The sequence below is a fragment of the Zootoca vivipara genome, chromosome 3, assembly GCF_965207765.1.
Source record: "Zootoca vivipara chromosome 3, rZooViv2.hap1.1, whole genome shotgun sequence".
Taxonomy (NCBI): Eukaryota; Metazoa; Chordata; class Lepidosauria; order Squamata; family Lacertidae; genus Zootoca; species Zootoca vivipara.
Window position 1 is genome coordinate 111693108 of NC_142586.1, and position 16553 is coordinate 111709660.

Below are 16553 nucleotides of genomic sequence, written 5' to 3' on the forward strand. Positions count from 1 at the left end.
TCATGGGTCAGCGAGATAAAATTCTGCTTTTAATGAGGTGTGCATGCCCATATATTCCTATTATTTATTTTCCAAAACACTAGTCTGCCGAAGGGGGAAAATATGAAAAGGTGGAGTCTTCTGAAACAGAGCTTCTGTATACAATATTTGTCATGTGCCTCTGCCTGCCCTGGGTAGCAGGAGCAAACAATCCACCATTGGATGTTCTCATTGCACTATGCTGAGAATGAAGGTTTTGCTTAGATGTTCAAGCATGGTAAAAGGGTCAGGCACAAAACCAAGAAGAAAGAGGCATTAAGCTAATAGAAGGCCTGATGAGACATATGACACTTGCTAACTGCAAACACATGGACCAAAGCTTGGTATGTATTTTCCGCTTTCTTCCAAGAAAGCCAGATCCCAAGGTGTTGAATCCCACTTGACAACAACCATTTTACTGCTTGTGGGAAGAACCTGATTGTGCAAAGCCCTCATCACGGTAAAGCTGCTTAATTGTGGAAGTACTAACATCATTACTTCGCAAAAGTCTCCACCTACCAATCTCAAGGTCTGGACAGTAAACAAAACACAAAAATCTACTGGAAGAACTGAGCTGTTACAAGAAAGCTTGCAGCTTCAAGTAAAAACAAAAACTCTTAAGTGTGTTGCCACAACTTTTGCCAATCTGTATACCGCAGGAAAACAAAAAACAGCTCCCTCGGCTATATACACAATCTTATTCATCACAGTAAATTGAAACTCAGCATGACACCTATGTTCACATCTGAGCGGCAAGGCTGGCCTTCACAAAAACGAGGTATTCGTGCCTTCTTGATGGAACTAGCCTAGGAGTTCTTTCCAAGCCTCTTTGGAGCCAATTATTGTTCTCTACTCCACGGAGCATAGAGAAAACATATAGCAGAAGCCCTTGTCAGGTCAGATAAACTATCAGGTGAACAAAGATGGCTGTGACACCCCACCATTCCTTGCGCACTATCCAAAGTGAGGGAAAGAAAAATGTTGTGGTCAGCTGCTTGTCCATGAAACATGAAAACACACACACACACACCTCAATTTTGCTGTTGCTTCGAAGCAGACAGGTCTGGAACTGCAGAACACTCCAGACACTGAAGATCAAGCATGAAGTCACATGAACAACCCTGACACTAAAGCAAGTGGGAGGAGCAGTCCACTCCTGGATAATCTCCACCCTTTAAGTTTCCTAATGGTGCATAATGCTCTATTCTGTGAGCTTTGCTTTCAAATTAATTCCCCCCCCTCCACTCCTTTCCATAAAAGGTTAGAAACCAGAACTAAGTTTGCCTTGAGAAATGACATGGCTTTTAGATTACAAGCCTGAGGGCAGGTACTATATTACATACTTACAAGCTGTTCTGGGCTTCTTTTTAGGTTAAAGAGCAGAGGGGAAAATGTTTAAATAAAATAAAACTGGAAAGTGCTCTGAACAGCAAAAATAAATGCTTCAACACAGCAGCTTCACTGCTCAAGTCTAATAAATGCTCTCCATAGCAAAGTTTTGTTGGTCAGCTCTACTGCAAAGGGAAATCTTGTCTGAAATCATTACTCATAATGACATGACATATACAATTAGCTACGAATCAGGGGAAAAGGGTTTAGTAACCTTCCTGTCTTCATTTATTCACTAACCTTCATGTCTTGACCTATGATCAGCTTGAGCTTTCAATACCCTGTATAGGAAGAAAATAAAGTCAGTAAGATCTTGGTACAAAACTCTAAAAAAAAAAAAAAGGCCTTCCGCAAAAAAACAAACAATGAAAAGGGATGTTTTATTTCACTCCTCAAAATATTACTCATTTGTTCTCAATGGATTATCAAAATGTTAAAATATAATTTAATATAGAGGGTTTTGTGCTCTGCTCCTAATTTTCCCCCAGGATGCTTTGTGCAATGAGACTAGCAGAGAACAAACTAAAATGCAGGATTTTTCATAACTATGCAAATGCAGGAACTAACTTAAATGCTGTAGTATTTCTAATATTAAATGAGGGGAAAGGGGGCCTAATCCAAGGGCAAAGCAGAGAGGTCATACTGTGCGGCACCTTGCGCCAAGTTAGCAACGGCTGCTGGGAACAGACCTGATTTAGGCCCCCTGAGATACTCAGAGATACTCATGACAGGCAGATTCCTAACTTGGTGTGGGCTGTAACTCCCTTGAGATCAGCTTACTACTCCTTGGAGAAATATATTTAGCATGTCTGAAAAATAGCGGATCTGCTGCATCCTGTGCCAGCAATGAGGGCTGTGGGAACTGCCAGTATTCACACCAACAGGGATCAGGACAAATGGAAAAGCCAAACCAAGTGTCTTCAGCAACCAGAATGATGCCCAACACTGATGCAGAATACAATGGTACCTCAACTTACGAATGCCTCGACTTCTGAAGGTTTCGGCTTCCGAAGTCCGCTAACCCGGAAGTATTTTCGCCGCACATGCGCATGCACAAAATGGACGCTTCGACTTCCAAGGTTTCAACTTCCGAAGAGCGCCGCGGAACGGATCGCCTTCATAAGTCAAGGTACCACTGTAGTGGCTAATTGGGCAGCTCTGGGCTAACCTAACAACCTTCTTTCAATCTCTCGAGGCCTCTGGGCCATAATCAGGTCTTCTTTGGCCAGCCTTTGGGCACCAAGTAACAATCAAGGCAGCACATGCAGTTGCTCACTTTTCCTTCAGCTCTTGAGGGCTGGTTTGCGGCTCAAGTTTGCAAATTACTGAACTAATAAAGACACTTTAAAGAAAACCTAAATAGCTTCGTCTATTTGTAACTTCATAATCCTTTCTGAAACTGGGAATTCAGTACGACGCTTTAATGCAAATATGTATACTATAAATCTTACCAAAGATATTAAAAAAAGGTTATTGTACCTAGGCGCCAGGTTGTCATACGTATAGGCAACACACATAAGTCGCTGTATCAAACTGGTTCCCTGGACAAGTACAAGAAATACCTTTAAAAAAATTGAAGCCAAAAGAAAACAGTTAATGCAACTGCTATCTTAAAATATAACATATTTCTTATGCTTTAAATCAAATCAGAAAAATAAATGTTCTGACTCTATGTATTGGAGTGATAAGCAAGATACCCTGAACTTCAGCCATCCATCCAAGTACATTCAAATTTACTATGAAAATCTGCCATATGAGGCAGTGTTTATTCACCATACACCTAAATGCAACGCGAGGAGGTTGAGCCATTCTGGACTTTAAGGGCTGTTTAGCAGCAGCAACCATAAAAAAGATATGCACTTGGTGGTAGTGGTAGTGGTAGTTAACAAGGGGGTGTCGGATGGTTTGCCTCCCAAGCCTCTCGTGATGCAGGCTACAGCCTGTGCAGTCGCAGCCATTAATATTACACGTGAAATATTAATATTACACCTTCATACTTAAGCTTTATGCTAATTTAAGGTGCAGAGGAAAAGTCCTCTTGTTAATGTGTAAATATGGAATATTTACACAGCACGGTTTAAGCTTCTTGTTCAATGAACACACTGCTTCATTTGCTGAACATTTTTATCAGATGATTTCTTTCTACTAAGTAATTTTCGTATGTAACCTGAAGACCTGTAGGAAACCATTTTATATCAGCCCAGACTATCTGTCTTTAAGTGTTTTCTACTCTGACTGGATTGCCATCACGTGCTGCCTCACCCTTTTTTGTTTGTTTGCTTATTTACAGGAGGTGCTTGGGGTTGAAGCTGGGATCTTTTGCACGCAAAGAGTGGGAGAAACCATAGTATTTGGAAAATATTTTTTTGGAGGGGGATTTCAGACTGTATTGAAGTACTAACAAAAATCTCTCTCTTTTATTCTCTAGGTATGCAGTCTACAAACAAGTGGACTCTGTCTGTATGCCTGTGTCTGCATGCACACCGTGTCTTTTTTAAGTCTTGGGAATGGAAGCCACATAGCTGAAGAATCCAAGACTGAAAGAACCAGTATGCATCAGGATAAGCCAAGTTCAAAAAAGATTATGTTGAAATTCACTGAATATGCACTGTTCGTTTCTCACCTCTGTCAAGCGAGGTATATGCAAGCCCTTTGTGTGGTCTCCCGCAGTCTTGCGTGATTTCCCTGGCCAAGTTCTTTTCCTGTGGCTCTCTGCTACTCCAGACCAGGCAAAGACGTCGTGATAAGCCAAATCCAGATCAGACGGATCTACCGCAAACTGGCATATCAACTTCAGCAAGCACGCAAGGCAGTCTAGTAGCCACTGCAAGTAAGAAAAGCCTGGATTAGCTTGGCTTTCCTTTGCAATTTATTCAGCTAATAGCAGGACATTTTAAAAGCAGAGCTATATAGGAACACTGTAGAAATTCCCACAGCTCAAAGAGTCCCATATGCACTGCAAATCATAAAGCCCCGAGAGCTTCTGAAAAGGACTCTGAAAATATACTCCGTTGGCAGAAAACAACTGACACACAAGCTTCCAACAGCACGCCTATGCAATGGTAACCCATCATGGTTAAGAACCAGGCACGCCACCTACCACAGTCCATGATTCCTGCTCTTTAGGTTCTAGAATCCCAGAGTTAAAGATTTCCAGGAGCTGCTGAAGCCCTCCAGAAGCAACGAACTACAAACAAAATAATAATAAAAGTAGCAGTTAAGAGCAAACGAAAACTCAAAACAACTTTGGTCGCAGGATACAAGAATATTTGTGTACATTACCGAGCAACTTTTTATTGTCTCAAGAAAAAGAGTTCACGTTTCCTTTTGGTTTTACACACTTTCAAGAATGCAATCCACATTTGCTGTCTAAAATGGAAGCAGTCCATGATCTCTGCTATCTTGCTCCACTACATTATTCTCTGTTAACTTGTAAAATACCCCACTGATAGGATCATTCACATAATACTTTCACATTACGGTTTCAGCAAGCTAGACCTTTCTCTTAAAATTGTGCCTTCACTTATGCAAGTTCTGAAATGTCAGACTAACATCAACAGAATAAAGATTATGCATGCAATCACTGGAATAGCTTTCAATAGTAGTATCAAACCTTGCAGCTCCATGTGTTTTTACTGTTTTCTATTTGATCTTCACTTGAGTCATCAGAATCTGGATACAGATCACTGTAACTTCCCTAAAGTCAAGGACGAGAACATTAGCATTACAAAAAATACACAGATTATAAAAGGCACTTCATGCTATGCATAGGAAAAAGAATGACACTACCGTGGATTCTCGCCTTATTCTTCTGTTGGGTTTTCCAAGAGCTTCAATTATTTCAAGGGCATACAAAAGTTTGTGGGCACTTTTTATTCTCAAAAGATCTTTCCAGTTGAACCCATCATTACCCTTTTAAAAAAGACAGAAGAGTATAACTTGTAAGTGAAGAAATAAGCAACACCAGCACACCAGGTTAGAAATGATGAGCAATAATTTGGGTATAAGGTTTATTAACTATTAAGACTGAAAACTACTGATGTGGACAACATGAAACAAAGGTTCTTGGGTTGTGGTTTGGGGAGCGCTGGTGGGTTCTGGTTTTTCACCCTGAAGCCAAAGTGAAATCAAAAGAAGAAAATACTGGAATTTATTCCATAAAACATATTAACTGCTTGATTGTAATTTTTAAAAAAAACCAAACAAAACCTCAAAGCAGTGGTAGTTTCTTTGTGGTTTCTACAGAAGAAGCAACCTGTTTTCAGTTTACTTTTTTTTAAAAAAAAAATATTAAACTGAAACATAGCTTATTGTCTTCCGCAGTGTTGCAGGGAAAACTTCAAAGAAATACTCCACTATGTCCAGGGTTCTCCCTCACTCACACATACATTAGATCACGGCCATAGAGAACAACTTTCAAATATCCTCTCACACATGGTGGCTGAAACGTAAGAAAATACAGAGCTTTTACAGTAACTCAAAGAGAAGTATGTACAGTTCGGTGCAAGTGTTGCTATAATAAATCAGCACAACCACCGAAATGTAAAACTGTCTCCACCTGCTATCCCAGGATGTATTGTCAGTGGGTCAATAAGAGCACTCCGCCATCGTTTCCTATAGCCTTTCTAGTACAATTTCACTGAGCTTCAAAACTCCAAGCAGCTTTGGCCTGTACGCATTTGTGAATGCTCTTGCACTTTTGGCATTCATAGTGTTAATATCTGGGTCAGAAGAATTCACCATGCATGATACCATGTAAGCGCAACAGGAATCTCTGGTGCACTACCATGCAGGTGCCTGATGCCACACCATGAATGAATGAACATGCCAATTCCAATGAATGAACATGCCAATTCAAATGAATTTACACTTGAGCTGTTGTGAACATGTCAACAAAGCCAACACTCTCCTAGACGTGCTTCTGATACTTTTCGTGACAATACCATTCCTAACTGGCATTGCCAGAGATGGCAAACCAACCGTCATGGGCACTGGAACACGTGACACCAACATGCCACCAAAAACAGAATGAATGAAAACGCCATAAGAGGCTACCAGCCTCATGTGTTGACAGATGCAAATATATAAGGAGTGATTCTTCACTCACCTGTTCATCAGAAATATTTTGAAATGCCTGAAGCATATTGGGACAAGTAGGCAGAAGCATCAACAACTCCCAAACTCGCCTGGACAGATTTTCTGCATGAAGATGAAGTTCTTCACATTTTAGACTCTGTGAACAAACATACAAAATGCCTCACGTTAAATCATAATTAATTCAACCTAAATGAAACACGTGATATTTACAACCAAAGATGTAGGACGACATTCATTCATAATACTATACCAAGATTACTGAATGAAAATGTGGCTTCAAAAATGGGCCTGGGAAGGTGAATAGAGAGCTTAATTGTTGCATGGGGTGGGGAGGTTAATGTGGGGAGAATGGCAGGGGGTTGGTGAGTGCAGCAAGTAGGCACAGCCATAAGAATTTGATTAAAATTACCTCGCTATCTTCCATAGCCACTTCAGCAGGAGGAGGTTTAAAGGAGGCAAGCATCTCCAGCAAATCAAACAGGGTGGTAAGATGAGGTTCTTGCAGGAGTAAGAGCATCGGAATGTTGTCCTTCTGAGGTGGTGGTAAGCAGGATGCGGGAAGCTGAACGCCTTCTCCCTTTCGCTCTCTCCGTGGAGCTCCCAAGGACACAAACACCATCTTGGAATAACAAATAGGGATTTATTTGTAAGAAGAAGCATGTACTGTAATCAACATGTCCGTAAGGCAGCTTTTCGAAGACAACTGCCATCCCACCCACCCCATCTGTAATGTGCACCAAGTGGTTTTAAGCACACTATCAAATGCTGCCCCAAAGCCTGCTCCTGTAGCTGAAGGCAAAATGCACAAAACCTGGCAAGGAACAAGTCTGTACGCCAGAGAGAGTCCTTAACGACAATGATCTTAAAAGTGGTACTGTAAAGAATAATACAGCCACAAGAGAAGAAACAGTGGAGAGTATTTTTTTTAAAAAAAAAATGATTAAAGAGATCCAACTAAAAGTGTAACAGTGCGACTGAGAAAGGTGAAGAGGGTTGTGGCCCACCAACTCTGCAGTCTTAACAAAATCAATATGCATGAAGACAATATTATAATACTTCCCCAGGGAAAGACATTTGGTGGTCTAAAAGGGGCTCTGCTCCTCCTTGGGATATAGATGGCGAATAACATTTCAACCTTACTTAAGACCCCAAGGGAAGATACAACCCCCTCCTCAGTGGCCACATCTTGAAAACATGAGATAAAATTGCTTGCATCTTTAAGTACTATGTTCATAATTACCTTACTTCAAAGCATGGCTTTCCCCCTCAAGGCAACCAAGTAGCAGCAATGCTCACTGCTGTATGAAGAACATTTCTATTTTACATGAGCATTAGCTGGAGTAGGAAACTAAATAGACTGCAACATTCCCCTGCTGTCTGCTTTAGATTTTAGGTTTCCCAAGACCTGTCTCTTGTTTTTGCTTATGAAACTCTGCATACCAGCATGTACATCGATGTTACTGTGGAAATGAAAACCATTACCATGTGACAATGTAAAATGTTGTAAAACGACTTCTTTGATATGTTTCTCGCTACCTGCATATCTTTAAAGCCCAATTCATGAAGAGTTTTTTCATCGTAGTCAGTTGTTAGTTCATGTCCAGAAGAGATCATTCTCACAGGTCCCATGAGGCCACCTAAAGAAACATCACAACTTGCTTCACTATTTGATCATTGAAAAAAAGAAAATCAATTGGGGGGTGTTGGCTCATTTCCTTTATCAACACAGATCATTATTACTATTATTATACTATATAATAATAATATACTAATTTGGAGAGAATATTTAAGAAAAACTAGCATTTGTAGAAGAAATGCTAACCTTGTATGAACATTAAATCCTGTTAAAATCGAAGGAGAAACAAGGCCACCCACACTGCTACAGTGGTGCCTTGCAAGACGAATTTAATTTGTTCCGTGAGTCAATTCATTTTGCAAAAAATTCATCTTGCGAATCATGGTTTCCCATAGGAATGCATTTTTTTGCCCATTGTTGTTGTTTAGTCGTTTAGTCGTGTCCGACTCTTCGTGACCCCATGGACCATAGCACGCCAGGCACTCCTGTCTTGCACTGCCTCCCGCAGTTTGGTCAAACTCATGTTCGTAGCTTCGAGAACACTGTCCAACCATCTTGTCCTCTGTCGTCCCCTTCTCCTAGTGCCCTCAATCTTTCCCAACATCAGGGTCTTTTCCAAGGATTCTTCTCTTCTCATGAGGTGGCCAAAGTATTGGAGCTTCAGCTTCACGATCTGTCCTTCCAGGGAGCACTCAGGGCTGATTTCCTTAAGAATGGATAGGTTTGATCTTCTAGCAGTCCATGGGACTCTCAAGAGTCTCCTCCAGCACCAGAATTCAAAAGCATCAATTCTTCGGCGATCAGCCTTCTTTATGGTCCAGCTCTCACTTCCATACATCACTACTGGGAAAACCATAGCTTTAACTATACGGACCTTTGTCGGCAAGGTGATGTCTCTGCTTTTTAAGATGCTGTCTAGGTTTGTCATTGCTTTCCTCCCAAGAAGCAGGCGTCTTTTAATTTCGTGACTGCTGTCACCATCTGCAGTGATCAAGGAGCCCAAGAAGGTAAAATCTCTCACTGCCTCCATTTCTTCCCCTTCTATTTGCCAGGAGGTGATGGGACCAGTGGCCATGATCTTGGTTTTTTTGATGTTGAGCTTCAGACCATATTTTGCGCTCTCCTCTTTCACCCTCATTAAAAGGTTCTTTAATTCCTCCTCGCTTTCTGCCATCAAGGTTGTGTCATCTGCATATCTGAGGTTGTTGATATTTCTTCCGGCAATCTTAATTGCCCATAGGAGCACATTAATTAAATTTCAATGCATTCCTATGGGAAACCGTGATTCGCAAGACAATTTTTTCGTAAAATGAATTTGTCTTGCGAGACACCATCAGATCAGATCGCAAGACGCATTCGTCTTGCAGAAAATTCGTCTTGCAGGGCATTCGTCTTACGAGGTACCACTGTATTTCCCTTAGTTGTGTTTACTTCAGAAGTATTCTAAATGAGGGGCAAAGAAGCCAGGCTGAAGTTCAGGGTGGATAAAAATCAATGATTTTTTTAAAAAATAAAATAAAATAAAAATCAATTTTTTATTTAAATCGATTTTTTAAAATAAAATGCTTTTTGAGCATTTATTACCATCCATATATTACCATCCAAAGGTTATTCCATCATGAAATAAAGATTAGTTTTTTAACTATGTAGAATAAGGTTGTATATGTTTAATTTTGGGGGTAAATAAATTCCATTAATCCATTCACAATGTCATGCTCTTCCAGAGGTTTTTGTAAGATTATTGGGCAGTTTCTCTGCCTACAAGATATTATCACAGATGCTTGGTTTACTTTTGCAGTTCTCAAAACTGAATTTGACTCAACAGAGATCACATGCCTCTTCTTCACAGCAAAAATGTTATAACATGAACAAAGTTGAGAAAAAGACCTTAATCCTATTGTTCTACAAACCTATGAATACAGAAACAACCCCTTCAGTGCTAAATTTCAAGAAGTTCAGTGATTAGAATAGAAACAATATTTTTCTGATTGTTTGGAGTGGACAGTATTTAAGTTTTTCATGTGTAGGCTGGGCTGACATTTGTTTAGCCAAATTAGTTAACAAACATGGATGTTTGTTTAAGCAAATAACATATGCTGTAATGTTATTGTTTCAGTTGAATAAATCTATTTAAATTGTTATTATTAAGGTAATGATTATTTTTTCTCCTTCCTAAGTACAACAGTAAAGTTGTCCAAATACCCGGTATGAATGATTAATCTATCAAACTGGGGATAAAAAACTAATATGAAAAGTTGTTATTCTAAAAATCTTCATCTACTTGCATATTAAAGTTATACCAGCAAGAATTTGTCTTTATGTAGTAAACTATTATTTAAATCAAGCCTTACTGACTAGTGATTTAAATCGTGACTTAAATCGTGACTTAAATCAGTTTGATTTAAATCAAATCCACCCTGCTGAAGTTATGTCAACATGCTTTAAAACATACCCGGAAAATCTCCTTTCCGACTGCTTTGGCCAAACTCCTGCAGCTGAGCCTGTTGGTTTAGCTGCTCTTTCTGCAAATTCTCATACCAATGTGTAACTTCGGCTCTCAGATCGGCTACCTGATCACTCGGATACATTTCAATTGTCATCTGAAACATAACAAATTTGTTTAGCTGAAAATAGCGGGAAAGCAGGGACATAATACAATGCTCTTTCAGAAAAAACTTGCTAGACTGTACCTTGTCAGGAAGCCCAGCTGGCTGGCAAACAATTCTGAGAGGCAATGACTGTTTGTCACTCAAGGCTTTTAAATGGCTGCTGATGCCAGTGCCCTCAATTTGCCACTGTCGCAGATGATAAGCAAACCTGAGAAAGAAATAATATTTATCATATAAAAAGGAAATTCATTGGCAATTTGTGTCTTAAACCAATTGAACCACCTAAACATTTCTTATGGTAGCATTTTAGACTTTCCTATTCAGGCTGGCATTTGGGGTGTGGCTAAAGCTGGGGCAAGGAAAGGAGACTCCATGAATTTCTGAACCTTTTGAATCTTGCCGTTATAAACTTTGGCCAGGATCCAAAGAACTGTAAAGCCAGTTGCATGAGCTGAAGGGGAACAATCTGCAATTGAAACTAGGGGCATTTCAGGAAGAGTTTGATATATATGGCATCGAATGAGCTGTTCAAAAGAAAAGCATATTTACCATATGTTTGGCAGTGCCTAAACACTGATTTTAATAGGGGGGGGGTAATATTGCTGGTTGTGAACTCTCTAGACCCCTTTAACAATTTTTACTTTGATGAAGGTACCAAAATAATAGTGCACTTACTAACAGCAGCCCATATGACTGTACAGTAGTACCTCGGGTTACGAACACGATCCTTTCCGGATCGCGGTTCGTAACCCAAAAAAGTTGCAAACCGAGCGCCGCTTCTGCGCATAGCGTGTGTGCTGCTTCTGCGCATGCGCGGGACGCGCGCGCGCCGAAAACACTTCCGGGTTTGCGGAGTTCGTAACCCGAAGTGTTCGCAACCCGAGCGGGTCGTAAACCGAGGTACGACTGTATGTGACAACTGGGAAAAAGATAAACCACCATTAAATTCTATGAGGCTAGTGCAAGCACCCTGTGTGATTCCATGAATATCATTAAACAGCAACTTTATTAAATAAAGTAACTATAGACATAGTTTACCTTCTCCGAAAAGCTTCCAAATGTGTCTTGAGCATCAGAAGTCCTCGTTCAATAATGGTGAGGCTAGAGTGAGAATCCTGCTCAAGATTACTGGATGCTATCATTAGGCTTTCCATGCACTTGCTAATAAATTCTTGCTCTTTCTCCAGACCCGTTTTACCTAAAATATGATTTATAAGAAAACATTCCGTAAGCATGATGAAACTTATCTGCCCTCCTAAGAAAAAGAGAGTTGAAGTACGGTATCACTGATATACAACATGGGACTGAGCAACACACAGTATCTTAAACTGAATTATATCATACCATTAATATAATAGGAGTTAATATACTGTATAGCTGCACGGCTCACATCTCCAGACTGTGCTCTTAAAGCAATACCCCAGAATTGGTCCATGCCACATAACTGCAAAAAAGAAGTGAGAAACTGGGTTATTTCTTTCATACGAATGACCACCTAATCATTATCATGTCAATGCTGTGCTGTACAATATCATGTATCATCTATGCATTTTCCACAATATAGGCAACCCCCGTTTTAGGAGGGACAGATATGTGATCGCGCAAAACGCTGAACCTGGAATTGACCCGGAAACGTCATAAAAGACGTCACTGAAAGGGCGGAGCAGGCTGTTTCAATTGCATGCAGTTTCACAGACCGCAATCCCCACACAAATTGGGGGGTGCCAGTACAGGTTAACAGAGGTGCTTTCTGTCTGTCCCCCTGCCCCCACTTATTGGGTGTACTGGTCAGACATGTTTGGAAATGATGCTAAACTATGTTTTGTGATCTGTGAAAGACTCTGGGCGACTCCTCCTCTAATACGGCTGTGCAGAGAAGGTTAAAAACTGAAAGTTTCCTCATCGCAGTTTGGAGTTATATCAAAACCCATGCAGAGTGAGGTTAGTTTTAAGTTATGGTTCAACTTCCTTAGCAGCTCCACTTTCCCCTTTTCAGAATCCTTGGCTTCAATTAACAGGACTGAGTAAAATAACAATCCCAAATCAACTGGGCAGCTTTCTGAAAACTAATTTCCACCCTATTTTCATGCAAAGGTCAATAGAAATAATCTAACCCTCACCACCACCACCATTTCAACTCTTTACATAGGCAAGATACAACTTCAGCCAGTTCCATACCAAACGTATACAAACTGCTTTCTTCCAAGGAGAAACAGCATCCTTAGTCCTCAAGAGACATAATTCCCAATCTCAGTATCTCTGATATGGTAGTTACAACTCCCTTGTCAGATAAGCTGCTGCTTATCATTTACAGAACAGGAAGTCTTAACACAGGAACACAGAAAGGTCAAACTGCATTTACTAAATTGTACCGCTCAGCAAATATTCACTAAGTATAGTAAATCTATCTCGTGAAGAACTGAAGAGTTATGTAAAACTTTGAAAGAAGGGAAACAGCAATGTAATACTCTTGCTTACCTCTGAGTTTGAACCGCCATCATATGCACTAGTAGCCAATCGAGCCAAGTTACATAAATGCTGAAACAAGTTTAATCCAGTCATACTAATGGTTTCGGGCTTTAGCTGAGGCATCTAAATAAAATAAAAGCATGTTTTGCTTCCATCAACATCAGCCTTGTTTTCAAAGAGAAAAGTTAATAGGTTTTGTATGTAAGAAGCTATTTCCCTTCTACCTTTTCTAAAAAAAGATGCTTGTAGGTTTCCATTCCCATGGCATGCTGGTCTTTGCTTCGCACTTGATTTAAGAACCAGTGCAGAGCATCATCATAGCATTCAGAATCTTCTACTAAACAGTGCCATAGTATGTCTACTTGCTCCAGACTCAACCCTAGAGATTCAAAGCAACATATGACAACATCCTGGTAAAAGACAGCTAACTTCTTTCCCCAAAAGTCATTCCCACAGTAAACACAGCAAGGCAACCTGACCCCACACACGCCTGTCTACTGGTTTTACCTGTATCATTGACGGGATTGAAACAGCACCTTCAGTCTCTCAAATCACACCAACCCGGAAGAGCCCTAAAAGCTCTAAAGGGCTAAACAACTTGGCTTCTCAAACTTATTAAATGGTAGAACTCTAGAGCTGGAAGGGAACCCAAGGGTCATCTGGCCCAACCCCTTGTTATATAGGAATAAAAGCTAAAGAATCCCTGACAGATGGGCCAGCCAACCTTCTTAAAATCTCCAGTGAAGGAGAGTCCGTCACCTTTGGGTTAGTCCATTCCACTGTCAAAAAGCTCTTACTGTCAGGAAGTTCTTCCTAATTTTACCCATTAGTTTGGATCCTAGACTCTGGGGCAGCAAAAAGCAAGCTTGCTCCATCTTCTATGTTTCAGATACCTTAAGATGGCTACCGGACTCTTAGTATTCATTTTTATTTTAGCTTTAAAGAAAGAAGCCATTTCCTTTCTGTTACTTCCCTTGTTTGTCTGGCTGATGTAACAATGGTATTTCTATTATACGGTTCCAGCAAATCAACCTTGTTATTTAAAAGAAAAAGTATGTGTACATATATGTACATATATTTAGAACTTACTGAAATGATCTGGTGATCCTAGAGTTGAAAAGACACATGTCAAAAACTGAAGGCGCACTTGAACTTCTGCACTGTGGCTGTACCTATCATGGAAATTATTTGTTATTTCAGCACATCTTCATCAACAACTGTTTTGCCATTGTTTAAACCCTTTTTCATAACTGGGGTCAAACCACCCCAAAAAAGAATTGAACATATGGGTGGTACCCACTCTTCCACCATGCAGCAAAAAAAATCTTCAGATATAAACCTGGCAAGCCAAAGGCCTATATCGCCTAGCAGACTTCTACAAAAACAGCAAACCCATATCGACACAAGAAATACAAAACAAACAAGGGGACACCCAAATACCATGGCTAACACACCATCAGCTACATACCTTCTTAAATAATCCAGTAGTTAGATCAACAGCCACTAGGCCCTTGACCACCTTCGAAAACTTTCTCCTAACAGCAATGGGACATGGCAAGGGGGTGGCATCCACGATATACAAAACACTGCTCCAAAGCCCCACAAACCCCCTTGACGCAATCAATAAACAATGGGAGGATGACATAGGCTACAAAATCAACCCCACCCAATGGACTAGAATGTGTTCTAAACCCCCCTTTAAATCAGTATCAGCAAAAAGAAAAGAACTCACTCTGAAACTCACTTACAGATGGTACCTAACACCATGGAAACTGGCACTGATATGCACAGGAGCCTGACCAAAATGCTGGAGAGGCTGCACCTCCACAGACACAAACCTCCACATGTGGTGGGAATGCCCCCAAGCCCAACTCTTCTGGACAACAGGCATTCAAGAAATAAGCAAAATAACTAAACTGGTACTAGAAGTCACCCCAGAACTGGCCCTATTGAATATTTTCCAAGATAACAATGCCCACTCACACTATAAAGAGCTCATAACCCACCTACTCTCAGCAGCCAGAAACATCATAGCCTGGAAACACTGGAAGGAGCTGTCAGGAATAAACACGGAACACTGGTATCAAGTAGAATGGGAAACAGCCTTGCTAGAAAAGCCAACCAACAGACTGCAACTGACACGGGAAGAAATAGCTTTCACTCCAGTGTGGCTCCCCTTTAACACAGCCCTACAAGACAACAATACGAACCCACCGACAGCAGACGATTCAATATGGCTAACTTAACTCAACAACACCGCCCCTCACAGACGCACAAACAAATCCCACTGCAGCCAAAGACAATCAATCACATCCTAGGCCACCCTAACCTCTCTCACCACCAAGGAAACCTAACAGGTGAATAGAAAGAGAACCTACTCAAGTGACGCTGACACAAAAACACTAAGTAAAAGAACATAAGCTTTACCACCCCACCCCCTCTCTTTTCTTCCCAATTCTATACTACATATAATACCAATGTCTCACAACAAATATAACTGATCTGTAGAAAACACAACCTGAAGAAAGAGACAATGCATGTGCTTTTGTAAATGGGGAAAATCTTTAATATTTTATTTTAAAAGGTAAGATAAATCAACGAAAACAACGAAATTGCTCGGTTACCACATCCACTCAGATAAAGCATTCCACATAATAAAAAAAATACTACAAAAACCTAATTAAAACAGGGCAATATGGTACAATATAACAAGTAAAATAAGATGACTTCAAAGTCCAGACTTTCCATTTAAGGACAAAATCACTCTATAGAAGAAACTGTTCCTGAGACGGCTCATTCTTGCCTGCATTGTTCTATATCTCCGTCCCGATGGCACGAGCTCGAAGAAACGGTGACCAGGGTGCGTTAGATCTCTTGAAATGCCTAGTGCTTTTCTATGGCACCTGGTGGTATAGATTTGTTCTAAGGTAGAGAGTGAGCAGCCAATAATGCTCTCTGCTGTTTTAATAATTCTGCACAGCCCTGTCCTATCCTGAGAAGTACAGCTTCTGCACCACACACATAAACCATATGTGAGCACGCTCTGTATGGCACAGTGATAGAAGGCAAGCAGCAGCTTTTGTGGAAGATGGTTTTTCCTTAGCATTCTCAAAGTGTGGTATTTGTGGCTAAGTAAGGTCAATTCATTTCGATGGGTCTACTCTGAGTAAAGCTTAAATCTAATACCACCCGGTTTCAAACATTTTCTTCTACCCCTGCCACTTAATATACAAAATATTCTAGGCGGGGTGAGGTGGTGCCCTGCCTGCTCCACTTCCTCCACCACTGGCATCAGTGCTGATTTTAGACAAAATATTGTGCAGCGCACAAGATCTTGACCATAGTTGGCCCTGGGCATCTCTCCCTAACACAGATCAGACATTCAGACTTTATAA

General features: G+C 40.5%; 1 protein-coding gene across 2 annotated transcripts in view; it reads right to left on the minus strand.

The window, feature by feature from the left end:
• USP34 (ubiquitin specific peptidase 34) overlaps positions 1–16553 on the minus strand; it is a 103854-nt gene that overhangs the window by 39879 nt on the left and 47422 nt on the right. For both annotated transcript variants that reach the window (XM_035110901.3, XM_035110900.3), the window contains 16 exons: positions 14248–14330; positions 13383–13537; positions 13168–13281; positions 12034–12133; positions 11728–11887; positions 10771–10897; positions 10533–10680; positions 8041–8141; positions 6914–7123; positions 6515–6640; positions 5197–5319; positions 5021–5104; positions 4508–4594; positions 4031–4231; positions 2887–2969; positions 1648–1688 (listed from right to left, as the gene is read on the minus strand). In XM_035110901.3, coding sequence (XP_034966792.3) covers positions 1648–1688; positions 2887–2969; positions 4031–4231; positions 4508–4594; positions 5021–5104; positions 5197–5319; positions 6515–6640; positions 6914–7123; positions 8041–8141; positions 10533–10680; positions 10771–10897; positions 11728–11887; positions 12034–12133; positions 13168–13281; positions 13383–13537; positions 14248–14330 — 1943 coding nt within the window. The remainder of the gene's footprint in view (positions 1–1647; positions 1689–2886; positions 2970–4030; positions 4232–4507; positions 4595–5020; positions 5105–5196; positions 5320–6514; positions 6641–6913; positions 7124–8040; positions 8142–10532; positions 10681–10770; positions 10898–11727; positions 11888–12033; positions 12134–13167; positions 13282–13382; positions 13538–14247; positions 14331–16553) is intronic.